Consider the following 14469-nt stretch of genomic DNA (forward strand, 5'->3'; position numbering starts at 1 on the left):
TTGAGACAGAGTGTCGCTTTGTTGCCCGGGCTAGAGTGAGTGCCATGGTGTCAGCCTAGCTCACAGCAACCTCAAACTCCTGGGCTTAAGCGATCCTACTGCCTCACCCTCCTGAGTAGCTGGGACTATGGGCATGTGCCACCATGCCCGGCTAATTTTTTTTTCTATATATATTTTTAGTTGTCCAGATAATTTTTATTTCTATTTTTAGTAGAGACGGGATCTCGCTCAGGCTGGTCTTGAACTCCTGACCTCGAGCAATCCATCCGCCTTGGCCTCCCAGAGTGCTAGGATTACAGGTGTGAGCTACTACTGCACCCGGCCTACAAGTGTATATTTAACCTTTTCTCTAACATCCTACTTATAGGACAAAAATTATTTACTAAAGGGAATAAACGTATAAAAGAAGTAAGAATGGGATCACACTAAGAGAATAGAGATTTTCTTGAATTTCAGAAAAGTATAAAGTAGTTGAGACTGTACTGAAAGACAAACCAGAGAAGAGGAATCTGTGGACTAGACATGTACAAGAGAAGGCTGCAGAAAGAGTCTGAGTTTCTGAGAGTCTCCTACCTGCCCCTTCCATACTCACGCAACCTAGAGTAGGACTTGACAGGTTACATAACAGCCCATATACTCATAGTTTCACATGTCTCTTCTCACTCAAGGAAAAGGCTAATTAGGAAATCAGACCTTGAAAGTGGCAGAAGAATGAGACACCAGATGCTTATATTACTAACCTAGTCTTTGGGTCATAACAGTGAATGATAAAGCAAACGTCTAGAAAATTGACAAGAAACCATTAGTACAGTGGATATATCATAGAGTAATAAAAATGAACAAACTAAAGACATAAACAATAATATAGATTCTTTTGGGTGAGAGAATAACAGTAGCGGGATTGTCATCCCTTTACTCTCTTCCCTGGGGGGGGGCAGGTATCTCTCAGAGGAACAAAAAAAGAGCAAATGACCTGGTTTAATCATGTGTACTAGACCTCTAGATATAAAGAATAATGATATGTGTTTTAGGTACATATGTTTTATATTGTTTTATTAATAAGATTGAATAGCTTCTATCTGATGTCAGTCTAAACAAAGAGCCATTGGGATTTGGGAGATAACAGAATTGCTGGATTTTTGCTCTGCTCACCCAAACAGAAACCTGCAACCAGTATAGGGAATATGGGATATGAGTGTCCAGACTGTATAGCTCTATTTACTGTATGATTTACCATACCCAAGTTATTCTCAGAGGAGGTACACAATTTTACCTTTTTCTTGTCTGTATAAAGACAAATGAAGAACCTATAACCTGCAAAATATTTTTCTTTGTTTTCTGCTCTAAATATTTAGTATGAGAGGACACCTAATTAAAATTTTATGTACGTTTTCAAATACATAAAATTATTTTAAGTTTATTAAATACTAACACTTTAAGTCATTAAAAATCTAGGACAATTGCAATTGCAAAAAACGTTCAACATGTACCAAATTGTACCCACATCTAACTGGAAAAATTTTGTGACTCTTACTAAAAAGAGAAAAGATATTACTAGAAGACCTAAACTTTTCCCTTTAATATTTTTTTCAATGAGTCTATCACTTGCTTGTTTCTCAGGCTATAGATAATTGGATTTAAGAAAGGAATTATAACAGTGTAAAATAGAGAGTCTATTACGTCTCGATCATTAGCTTGTGGAGATGCAGGGAGAACATACATGAAGAGAAGAGGGCCATAGTACAAAGACACAGATAAGAGGTGAGCTCCACAGGTGGAGAAGGCTTTCCTTATGCCTTTGACTGACTTCTTTTTTAAGATTGTAAAGAGAACAGATGTATAAGAGACAAGAATAGTCAGAATGGTGAATGCTTGAAGTGAACCTGCAAAAATATAAACCAGGAGATAATTAATAGAAGTGTCAGTACAGGAAATCTTTAACAATGGCATAATGTCACAGTAAAAGTGATGTATTATGTTGGAATTACAGAAGGTTAACCTAAATAAAAAGCCTTCATGAATTATGGCATGAAGAAAGCCACCTAGGAATGACAAGACTAATAGCCGGATGCATAGTTCATTGGTCATAATCACTGGATAGAGTAACGGTTTGCATATGGCTACGTAGCGATCATACGCCATTGATGCCAAGAGAAAACTTTCTGTGGTTAAACTGATTGCAAGGGAAAAAAATTGTACCATGCATTCAGAGAGAGACATCATCTGACTCTTGGATAAGAAGTTCACCAGCATGTTGGGGGTCACTGTGGAAGATAACCAAGTATCCACAAAGGCTAAATATCTAAGGAATAAGTACATGGGGATGTGCAGGTGAGGGTCATTACAGATGAGAGCAATCAGACCAAGGTTCCCCACAATGGTGATGAGATATATCACCAAGAATGCCAGGAAGAGGGTGATTTTCCATTCTGGTTGTTGAGTAAGTCCTGTGAGAACAAACTCTGTAAGAAATGTTGCATTTTCCTTTTCCATGTCCTCACATGGTGTCCTCTGAAATAAAATGCAGTAAATGTAAAAACTATATATTCACTATGCATTAATAATTGCTATAAGTTGAAATTGGGGTAGGGAAATTGAAATAAAACTCTTCTCAGATCACCTTTTCATTTTGTTTATTACTACCAAACTGAAGGAAACTATTTAGGAAATAGAAGAAAGGAATTAAAATATGATTACTTTCCTTTCAAAAATATGCAGGATTTAATGGATTTAGACAACAGGAGATACATTCTGAGCATGTGCTAAATTTGACAGGACAAGATTGAATATGGTAAGAAAATCCTGTGTCTGGGACATGGATTCAGCATCAAGGGAAAAGATATTGGAAGGTCGAGGATTAATAAAGGAATTAAATGGCATGTTAAGGATCTTGACCTTTAATTCTTAGGCAATAATCATGCACTGAAAACTTTTCAAATGGGGAGTGGCATTATGAGATATTTTTTAAATCAAATATTTGGTAGTGCAGAAAAAAGCTTGTTAGAAGGGGAAAATGGAGTCAGCAATACTAATCAGGAAACCGCTACTATTTTTCAGGGTTTCCCCAAAAACAGATTACACATCAGAATGCTCTGGGGGAGCTCCTTGTGAGAAATATAGATTGCAAGGTAATACGGTAAGTGTATACACAGTAGTACAAGAATGGAACCTAGGATTCTTAATTTTGACAATGTTCTCAAAGTGATTCAAATGTATGTGAAGTGATTAGACCATGAGTGGTATGGCGTTAGAAGTGATGAGGAGAACTAAGTAATGGAATCAAATAATGCAGACTATGGAGTCATCAGGACTGGTGCATATTATGTGTAAAGGGCACGGTTAGTGAAGGAGAGATAAATCACTTGGTTACTGTGTAGAAGTTTTTCAAAAATTGAGATTGAGGACTTAGGGGCATTGACCAAATATGGAAGGAGGGTCCTCTGAACATTTAGGTGAGGTATACTTAGTGTCATATGTCTATAAATCTTAAAAAAATGATGACCTTGGAGTCATGGAAATCATGAAGGCATAGTTATAGATGACTCATCCATTGCAGAGTATACAAAACAAAGGGATGATTAGCAAAATAAACACTTGAGGAGGTTATATTAGAGAGGTAAAAAAGTGGACACAGTAGTCCCGCTTTGCTTTCCATGGTTTCAGTTACCTGTGACAAACTGCACTCTGAAAATGTTACAGACAATAAGATATTTTGAGACAGAGAGTTCACATTGACATAACTTTTATCACAGTATACTGCTATAATTGTAGTATGTCATTATTGGTTATTGTTGTTGATATCTTATTGTGCACAACTTAAACTTTATCACAGGTACTATGTATAGGAAAAAACATAGTGCAGTACATAAAGGGCTCAGTTGAGATTTCAGGCATTCAGTGAGGGTCTTAGAACAGATGCCCTGCAGATAAGGGAGGACTACTCTACATGTCATTTATTAGATGACCAACACCTGATCTCCTTTTCTACCACGTGATTCTTGGTGGTGAGCAGAGGCTAGCATCCACTCGAGAAGAAAAAATGCTAGAAAGATACTTTCTCATCCCCCTAGCACCTAGAGTAAAGGGACTTGATGTATGTTTGCTCAGTCAAATCAACCCAAACTAGATCTGGAATATAGAAATAGACAATACAAGGTAAAAATGAATTCTGGTGGCAAATAAAAGCCAAGGCAGACATACAAAGGCTCTAGCAAATGCATCCTGAATCCACAACAATGACACTGACATTGTCAGTTAGGGCATCTGAAATTGAGCAGTAGTAAGAGGAGCTTTCATTGAACTAAGTTGGCACAGGATTTCTGCTGTTGAGCAGTTGTCTTGCTTCCTTCTTTTACTGTCGATTTTTCCAGCTGGTTTTTCAAACTCTAGCAACTTTTCTGTGCTAGAGACATTATCCATTCAATAAACTAATTTCCTATTGCAACCAAGGCCCTGATGCAAACAGGAGAAAGATTACAGAGAGCCCCCAAAAAGATACCAAGCAGAGTGATCAGAGAAGCAGGAGGGATGCTGAAAAGCTGAGTGTGTGGACATAGGACAGGACAGGTATTCAAGAAGGACAAAGTGAAGTACAGGGCCACATGACAAAATAAATGCACCAGTAGAACAGGGAGTGAACTGAGATCATTGAGTATGGAAATTAAGAAATGATTAGAGGCTTAATTGGGAGCACTTCCCATTTGATAATAGAATTAAGGTCAGAGAATATGAGACTGAAATGGGTAACGAGTGACACAACAGTAAGTGAAATGAAATGGAGCACTTTAAGAAATGAGAATAGTTAGCATTAGTCTGCTGCCATGGACAAATGTAAATCTTTTTCTATAGAATTTTTGACAGAAGTTGTCAAAGGGAGAAGGGAGGAATATATGGAGAGGAGACTTTTTATTATTTTAACGAAGAGGTGGAAGGGAAATTTGGATGGGTGAAAAGAGAACAAGGAGAAAGAAAAATAGGTAGAGAATAATAAATGCATACAGGGATTAGAGTAGAAAAGACAAACCAAAGAAGTTGGAGAATGGAAGCATCAGAGAAAGGCTGAAGACTAAATAAAGGGGGAAGCTCATAGGCTTGGGGAGGGGGATAAATATTTGTGTTAACCCTAGGATTTTTTTAAAGATGTCAACCCTGGGCTTTTCTTTCTCTGTTATTCAAAATTCAAAGATTGTTTACCTTTGGTGATTTTTGCATGAAAGAGAGATTTGATTATAAAGTTTACTTTACAATCTTTGTGTTATTCATAAGGATACTAGCACTGCCCTAAACTTCTTTACATATTTAAATGTTGCTTTATCTTTGTTTTGACAATGATTACAATTGACATTCTGAAGGGAATCTTACTGACTTTACTATTGAGAACATTTTTTATCCACAAATTTTTTAGCTGAATAAAATAAAGTCAAAGACTATAACCTGATCAGGCTATATAAATGGCAGAGACAATAATTCCAGTTGTTAAATGTATTTTTATTTGATATGGTTTCCTTTTATGTAATTCGAAATAACAAAATATCTGAAAATTTTCAAACTCAATTTGTTTGTGGGTACTTCAGTCATAAATCCTGCAATTTAAGAAGTAATTAACTGATCACTGGAGAGATATTTTCTGTGCATTTCCTACTGTATACATATGTACACATTATTAATATTTTGAGATATATATGATACCAAATTAAATCACTGGGTGAGAGGATCTAGGTGCTAATATATAAGTGACTTACCTTAAAAGTTTTGTTGAGAATATGTATTTAATTCAACAGATTCGGGTTTTTTTATTTTAATCATCAAAAAGATTACTTACATTAAAATCATTATGACATAAATCTTTAAACCTAGTTTTAAATTATTTGCCTTTTTAATTAACCAGAACTTATCTTATAAATTCATCTTAGTTAAATTATCAAGATAATAAAACATTGTTAAAGGAGAAAACTCATGCTTACAACTATTTTGATTGTCCAGATTAAGTCATGAAAATAAAATATAAAGAAAATTTACTGTTTGCTTTCCATTTCTAAATGGTCCTGCTATCTTATAAATCCAACCTAAAACTATTATAAATTTAACAGTATTTTTAACTTTCTACATAAAATATAGTTTTATAGAAACCATTTCTCTCTTACCTGTACCTTAAAAGAAATTGTGTAGATCCTGTACTAGTGTTAGGCTTTCTATGGCACAAAGAATACAATCGCATGGGAATGCCAATAATAAAGGTAGCAATTTCTTGCACAGTATTTCATTCTGTAAGCTTCATCTCCCAGGCTCAGAAAAATGTTTATATAAATTTGCTTTGGACACCAGAGTCAACCAATGGTACAACTGTGTGCTTTTGCCAGAAGAGGAAGGAGTGGAAAACTGAAATTCCCATAAGAACACCTGAAGATTTCCTGTAGGAAGATAAAGTGAAGCTGTTCTACTGGGCACTGTGGATTTGGACAAATTGTCCCACAGGTCATTACAGTCTTCGAAATTATAAACATCTATTAACTGTAGGCAGTTCTTTTACCAACTGAAATTACTCTTTATGCCACTATTTCCCACCACAGGTGACAATTGTGATATGTTCAGGCAAACCTAAGTTTATATGTATAAAATTTGTTGGTCTGAGTACGGTGATTAGTATGGTCATATCTTAGCTAATTAAAACATAATTTTAATATGGCCAAAGATCTAGATTTCTTTCAGGAGCCAACTCCAAGGAAAGTTGTCTATCTCATGCAAGTTGCAGCTGAAATCCTACTAATAGCTCCCCAGCTTTCAGCTGTTAGAAATCCTACTAGGCAAAGGGGAAGGAGCCAAGGAAAAACAAAGACAAAAGAGTACAGTGGAATGAGCAAGGAAGTTGAGCATGTTCTCTAGTTCTTACTAGAGTTATAGATATTAGCTCCTAGATCCTTTCACCACACACAGTGATTTAATTTAGTATTATCTCATCCATACTTCTTCTTTGGTTAAGTGTCTTTTTAAATCTTCTGTGCATTTTTAAATTATGTTTTGTTTTTGAGTTCAGAGAACTCTTTATATATTCTGGACACAAACACTATACCTAACATATAATTTGCAAATGTTTCCTGAAAGTCTATGAGATGTTTTTTTTTTTTAACAATATTTTTGAGAAGCAGAAACTTTGAATTTGGATAAAGTTAATTTAACATTGTTCCTCCTTTTACAGTTCATGCTTTTAGTGTTGTATTTCTAGATTGTTTATTTAGGTCTATGATCTATTTGATTCAATTTTTGAATATTATCAGGACCAAAGAGGCTTCTTTTTTTTTTTGCTACTGTATATCCTATTATTTCAACATCATTTGTCATAAAGCCTATTATTTCTTGACTGAATTACCTTTGCACCTTTGTCCAAAATCAGCTGTCCATATACGATGGGTCTATTTCTGTATCTCTGTTCTATTCACTTTATTTGTCTACCTTTCCGACAATACCACGCTGCCTTGATACTGAAGCTCTAAGCTTAGTCTTAGAATCTGATAGCAGTAGACCTCTACACTTGTTCTTCTCTTGCAAAGTTGCTGTTGCCTAATCTGAATCTTTTGCATTTTCCATGAGAATATTATATTCCTGTTGGAACTTTCTACAAGAAATCCTGGTGGTATTCTGGTAGATATTTTATTAAGTATATAGATGCATTTGAGGAAATTTTATATTCTTCAATATTGAGTCTTTTGACCTAAACGCCGTACATCTTTCTATTTATTTAGGACTTCTGTAATTTCTCTGAATTTTTTTATTTTTCTTTTTTTCATTTTTTTCAATTTTTTAATTTTTTATTTAGGCTCCTGGATGTCTACTAATTCCTTACCCTGTGAGCTTGAATATGCAGGCTAATTTGTAGCATGACCATCAGGCAGCAAATGGGACAATATGTAGACAAACCTTTTCCAGGTACAACTTGGTAGCTGGGCACTTTTTTCTACTTCTCTCTGTTAAATCCTGGAAGGACGTTACCTCTGGAAGTGCATGTTTGCCCATTTAAAATCACCTCTTTGTTCTCAGTGGTCATGGATGTCTTGTAAAATGCTAAGCCTCATCAGCTCCCAAAGCTAGTTAATTTAGGAACAAATTCTTGAGTGACAACCGTAAAAGTTGGGGCACTTATATATGTGGTCCCAACCCTTCATTCATCAAGGAGAAGCCTGCAGTTGGGAATACCATCCTGATTATAAGGCATTGTGTCTGGGGTGGAGTTTGTGATATTAGTTTGTCTCAGCTTTTTCTACACATTTCAATGTGGGCATTTTCTCAGTTCCCTGGTGCATAGGAATCTCTCAACTAGTTTGTCGATTTCTCTTAGAGGGAATTGATCTGTGTGGCTGATTTTTGGTGTGTCCACGGAAAGACAGAAAATCAGAAGCCTCCTATTTCAGCATCTTGCTCTTCCAGTCACTTTTTAAAATTATTTTATTACACAAATAAAGCTTTTCATTCAACTTCAAAAAATTGATAAATATTAAGAAAATAAAAATATCCTGGAATCACTCAGAAATATATACTATAATATTTTAGCATTATTCTTTTCAATGTTTTCTCTTCATATATTATTTATGTCTATGTATATGTTACAGATTTAAAAAATTATGCAGTATACATGTAGTCTTGCAACCTTCTATTCCTGCATAATATATAGAGTTCTAGCCATAGAGAAAGTTCAAGTTCTTACTCTGATTCTGTCTGCACTTCTCTTGTTTCTTCTCTCACAGTAAGGATATATTAATATGTATGATGTGTGACAGGACCATATTTATTATAGATGATTCTAATAGAGTTTTCAAACATTAGTCTCTGGCTCTGACTCACCAACACTTTTTTCTTAGCTGAAATGCTAAGTAGCATCCCCTCCCTCCAGGTATGTTTCCTTGAAACGAGCCTAGTCAATTCTCTCTTATTCCTGTCCAGGGAAGCTCACTCATGAACATTTTCTTCCAAACATGGCCAGCTCCACTTCAATCTTTCTTCTCCAAACCAGCCTTCAGGCTTTGGTCTGACCAACCCAAGCGAGCTCTGTGTACTGTTTCCTTTGACTCTATCTCTTCCAGCACTAGATATCCAAATTCAGAATTGGCTAAAAGGTTAAATAACCCCCTGGTCTAATCTAGACAACAGTTTATTGTCTTATTTTGACCAAAGCTTAAATAATCATATATTTTTACTTTGCTTTCTTTTCCTTACTTTTATATATTTTCCTAGACAATCTAAAGGAAGATTTAAGTGCTCCTCACAATACTTTTGGAAGATGATTTAGCTACTTCTGCTTTCTTTTCTTTGAAGATTTTTAACTAAAATTAATTTCTTAAAAAAAGTATGAAAGTTTTCAGATTATTTCTTCTTGAATAAACTGTGCTAATTTGTATTTTTGTTAGGCAATTTCATTTATTCATTTAATCTGAATTGACAGACCTCGGGGACATAAAGTTGTTGAAAATATTTCTACATTGTGCTTTAAATGTCTGTACTATCTGTAATGATGTTCTCTCTTTCTCTTCTGATATTTGTGTTTTCTGTCATTTAGTAATTTGTCTTCTCTCCTTTTTTCTTGACCAGGTAGACTAGAAGTTTATCAATTTTATTAATGTTTTCATAGAATAAGCTTTTCATTTCATCTATTTTATTATTTTTGCTTCAATTTAATAGATTTCTGCTCTTATATTAATAGTTATATATTTCTGCTGCCTTTGGAGGTAATTTGTTTTTCTTTTTATAGTCTCTTAACATGGAATCTGAGAACATTGATTCAGACCTTTTTTTCTAATATAAGCATTTAATACTATACATTTCTCTTTAAACATGGTTTTAGCTGTATTCCACAAATTTAAATATTTGTATTTTCATTTGCCTTGAGTTCAAAATATATCCATCTTTCCCTAGTATCTTTCCCTTTGATCCATGGGTATTTAGAAAGGTAGATTTTTAAATGCCAAATGTATAGGTCTTGTACAGATATCTTTTCCTTATTGATTACTAGTTAAATTCTGTTATGGTTTATAAGCATATTTTATATTAATTCAATTACTTTAAATATTACCCAGAATAGAGTTTATTTTGATGAGTGTCCAATCTGGTGTCAGGCAGATGTGGGTGAGGGAAGGCATGGGTGTATATATACATAATGAGTGCGATGCTCACTGTCTAGGGGATGGACACGTTTGAAGCTCTGACTCAGGGAGGTGGGGGAGCAAGGGAAATATACATAACCTAAACTTTTATACCCCCACAATATGCTGAAACAAGAATAAAAAAAAATGCAATGTATTCTGCTGTTGTTTGATAGAATGTTCTATAAAAACCAATTAGGTCATGTTAATTGATAATGTTTTTCACATCTTGTATATCCTTGCTGATATTCTCTATATTTGTTCTAGCAATTACTGAAAGAAGAGTGTTGAAATCTTTAATTATAATTTTGGATTACTCTATTTTTCTTTTCCATTCTATCAGTTTTTGCTTCAAGTATTTTTAAGCTCTATTGTTAAGAGTATATATTAGTATTTATGGTATTTATATTATTATTAGTAGTAGTATCTTGACTTTGTGATGACTTGAACCATTTATTATTTTGTAGTGTTTCTCTTTATCCCTGGTAATATTCCTTTTTTTGAGTTCTATTTTGTTTGATAGTCATTTCAGCGTTCTTTTGGTTAGTGTTTGCATAGTATATCTCTCTTTATCATTTTAATTCTAATTTATCTATATCTTTATGTATGAGGTGAGTTTTCTTCCTCAAAAATATATAATTAGATCTTACTTTTGAATTTAACCTGACAATCTTGTATTTAGTATATTTATATCATTTACATTTGATAAAAATACGGATGTGGTTACTTACATAAAACCTATTATTTCGCTAGGTGTTTTTCTATCTCTTCCATCTGCCCTTTGTTCTCTCTTTCTTCTTTACCTGCCTAAATTTGGATTAATAGAGAATTTTTTGTGATTTCATTTTATCTTTATACTTGGCTTATTTATACATTGTTTACTTTTTGGTGGTTTCCTAAGGGCATACAATGTATCCCGTAAATTATAGATTAATTAATTTATTTAAAATAACTATATAATTATAGATTGATTAATCACAGATTAATTATCATTAACCACAATCTGCCTTCACATAATATTATACCACTAAATATGTAGTGTAATACCTTAAAACAGTATACTCACAGTTTCTTTCTCCCTCTAATTTTTTCTGCTATTATTTGTTCACATAGACACACATACATACACACACACATACACATGCACATTACTATTCTTTTACACATTTAATTATCTTTTAGATAAATTTAAAATAAGAATAATCCTTTCCATATGATTTTTCATTTTAACTATTTTCAGACATTTTTATTTCATTGTGTAGCAGCAGGTTTCTCTATGGCATAATACTCTTTTTGCCTGAAAATCTTCCTTTTTTTTTTTTTTTTTTTTTTTTTTTTTGAGTCAGAGTCTCACTTTGTTGCCCGGGCTAGAGTGAGTGCCGTGGCGTTAGCCTAGCTCACAGCAACCTCAAACTCCTGGGCTTAAGCAATCCTACTGCCTCAGCCTCCCGAGTAGCTGGGACTACAGGCATGTGCCACCATGCCCGGCTAATTTTTTGTATATATATTTTTAGTTGGCCAGATAGTTTCTTTCTATTTTTAGTAGAGACGGGGTCTAGCTCAGGCTGGTCTCGAACTCCTGACCTTGAGCAATCCACCCGCCTCGGCCTCCCAGAGTGCTAGGATTACAGGCGTGAGCCACCGCGCCCGGCCTATGAAAATCTTCCTTTCATAGTTTTTCTTTTCCTATATATCTAATGGTAATGAATTTTCTCAGCTTTTGTCTTTAAGGTTTTTATTTCACATTTTTTTCTTCTGTTCCAAGGCTTCTTTATTTAAGGAAAAAGTGATGAGTAATGTGGGAATTAAAAGGAAGAATAATATTGACATTCACCTTCTTTCCAATGTGTTTCCCCATAACTTCCTACTTCCCTATTTGAGTTCTCAACTTCTATTATGAATCAAGAACTTAATCCCAAAATTCCTGTTACAAATCTCAGGGCCTTGTTTCCTCAGGTTCTCCCCTTTCCTCTGCCCCACTCCCTCCCTTCCTGAGAAGGAGTTTGAATGTATGGGAGGGTCCTGAGTGCTGACCTGGACAGAGGGGAATACTGAGGAGTAGAGTATTAAACTGATTATCCTCACACTTTTAGGTACCAAAACAGGGCCCTGGTGCCAGAGAAAAGCACACTGGTATTGTGAAAGGAGACTCAGCAGCCTCAAAATCCTCTCATTCAGAATAGTCATTGCTTGGTCAGTTGCCTTTCTGATGCTGATTTCAGTGCCACACTCAGACCATGCACTTCCTAATCTTGATTGGTTGGGTCTCAGTGATCGACTTCTTTTTCCCTAGGGAATGCTGTAGAATGGTCTTCATGTTGCTGATTATTTTAGTTGTTGCCAGTTTGAGTTATTAGATTAGCTTCCTTTTGATATCCTTTATAGTGGGTGATCACCACCTCATCTGGTTCCTGAATGGCCTCTAAAAGTGCATGAATCTGTTGCCCTACTTAATTGGAGTTTCTTGAGTGGTAATGAATCCTCATTGTCTCCAAATAGATGCATGGGCATATAACACCAAGTAAGCATATTTAGAATCTGTAGAGATTCTAAATGTGTTCGCTCTCTTGTCTTTGTTTGGCTGACTGGAGAGCTTGGGTTATGGCTATGAGTTTTGCTATTTGGGCAGATGTATTTGCTGGTAAATCCTGGGCTTCCATGACTTCTAGACTCTCAGTCACTATTGTGTAGCCTACATGCCATTGTCCCCATCCTTAAGAAAACTGCTGCCATCAGTAAAACACTGATGGGCTTGAGGGATGGGGACTGAGAATAGATCTGCCTGGGGAAGATAGTGGTGGAGCACAATTTCTTCACAATTATGTACTAGGCTGCTTGGTTCCCCTATCATCTCTTCTGGAAGGAGAGTGGCAGGGTTAAGTCCTGGGCAGGTTTCAATCTTAAAGTCAGGGGTTTCTATAAACATAGCCTGTAATTTTAATAGGTGGCTGGCCATCTGAAGTCTATTTTGTTACCCCTCCATAGAGAAACTTGGGGACCCAGGGGGAGGTTCTAACCATAAGAGAACCTCCATAGTGAATTCAGTGGCCTGTGGTAAGAGTAAAGGAATGGCTACTCTTACCCTCAAACAGGCAGGCCATTCTGCAGCTGTGGGGTCCAATTTCTTTGATAAATAGGCCACTGGTTGTAACTGTGGCCCCAAAAGCTGTGTTAACACTCCTACAGCTATTCCCTAGCTTTCATGGACATATAAAAAGAAGGCTCTCTGAAGATGTGGTAGGCCCAGGGCTGGGGCTTGGAGTAAAGTCTTTTTCAGTGCCTGAACAGCCTGTTTTTGTTCAGTACCCTGTATCAGAGGTTCCTTATCAGTGTTTCCTTTTAGGCTTTTATAAAGGGGCTTAGCCAGAAGCCATATTACATATCCAAATTTGTCAAAACCCCGTAAGCCCAAGAAAAAATAACAGAAGGGATCACGTGGTGCATTTAGTTATGCAAACTATGGCCCAGACATGCTCCAGGGACAGCTCTCATTTTACCAGGGAGAGAACAAGCCCCAGGTAGGTTGCCTTAGTTTGAGCCAGTTGGCCTTTGGGATGCAACACCCTATATCCCCTGTCAGCCGGGAATTGTAGAACTTGAATGGCACGTTCCCGTGCCTCTTCTAAGCTCAGGAAGCAGATCAGCAGGTCATCAACATGTTGAAGCATCACTCCCTGCTGGAGCTGGAGGACATTTAGATTTTTCCCCAAGGCCTGGTCAAAAAGATGAGAGCTGCACTAGAATGCTTGTGGCAACACCATCCAGGTTAATTGGTGGGGCATGCCATATGGAGGCATCCATTCAAAAGCAAACAAATTTTGGCAGTCAGGGTGGAGAGGGATGCAAAAGAAAGCACTTTTTAGGTCCAATATGCTGTAATGAGTGGTTCTGGGGGGATGTTGCCCAGTAACATATAAGGGTTAGGCACCACAAGGTGCAGAGGCACCACTACCTCATTGGTTACTGTTAAGTCTTGCCCTAGTCAGTAAATACCATCCTTTTTCTGGATAGGAAAAATAGGGGTGTTACAAGGAGAGCAAGTCGGGGTAAGTAGACCCCAAACTAGGAATTTTTTTGTAAGGGGTTCAAGACCTGCCCTGTCTTTGGGTCCCAAAGGATATTGTTTAAATATATCTCTGTTGCAGTTTGAGATGGACCATAACCAGCTGGGCCACTTGCATTGCTCAGCGAACCAATATCCCAAACTACCACAGAAATATTTGTCTCCCAGTCTTGATATTGTCCCGAGATCTCTGAATCTATTAAGAGGGCTATGAGACTGGGTTCCTCCTGAGGGTAGAAAGAAACCCACATTTGCAGTTTAGAAAGCAAGTCATGT

The 14469-nt window shown here is 36.1% G+C and overlaps 1 protein-coding gene across 1 annotated transcript; it reads right to left on the reverse strand.

The window, feature by feature from the left end:
* Positions 1-1563: 1563 nt before the first annotated feature.
* Positions 1564-2514, reverse strand: LOC123642450 (olfactory receptor 5H8-like). The gene has a single exon (XM_045557532.1). The coding sequence runs from the start codon at positions 2491-2493 to the stop codon at positions 1564-1566; it is 930 nt and encodes a 309-aa protein (XP_045413488.1). The 5' UTR covers positions 2494-2514.
* Positions 2515-14469: the final 11955 nt, after the last annotated feature.

This window comes from Lemur catta, chromosome 1, assembly GCF_020740605.2.
Source record: "Lemur catta isolate mLemCat1 chromosome 1, mLemCat1.pri, whole genome shotgun sequence".
Taxonomy (NCBI): Eukaryota; Metazoa; Chordata; class Mammalia; order Primates; family Lemuridae; genus Lemur; species Lemur catta.

Excerpts from the sequence above, each read along its gene's own strand:
- LOC123642450 (XM_045557532.1), bottom strand. The coding sequence starts at position 2,493 with ATGGAAAAGGAAAATGCAACATTTCTTACAGAGTTTGTTCTCACAGGA.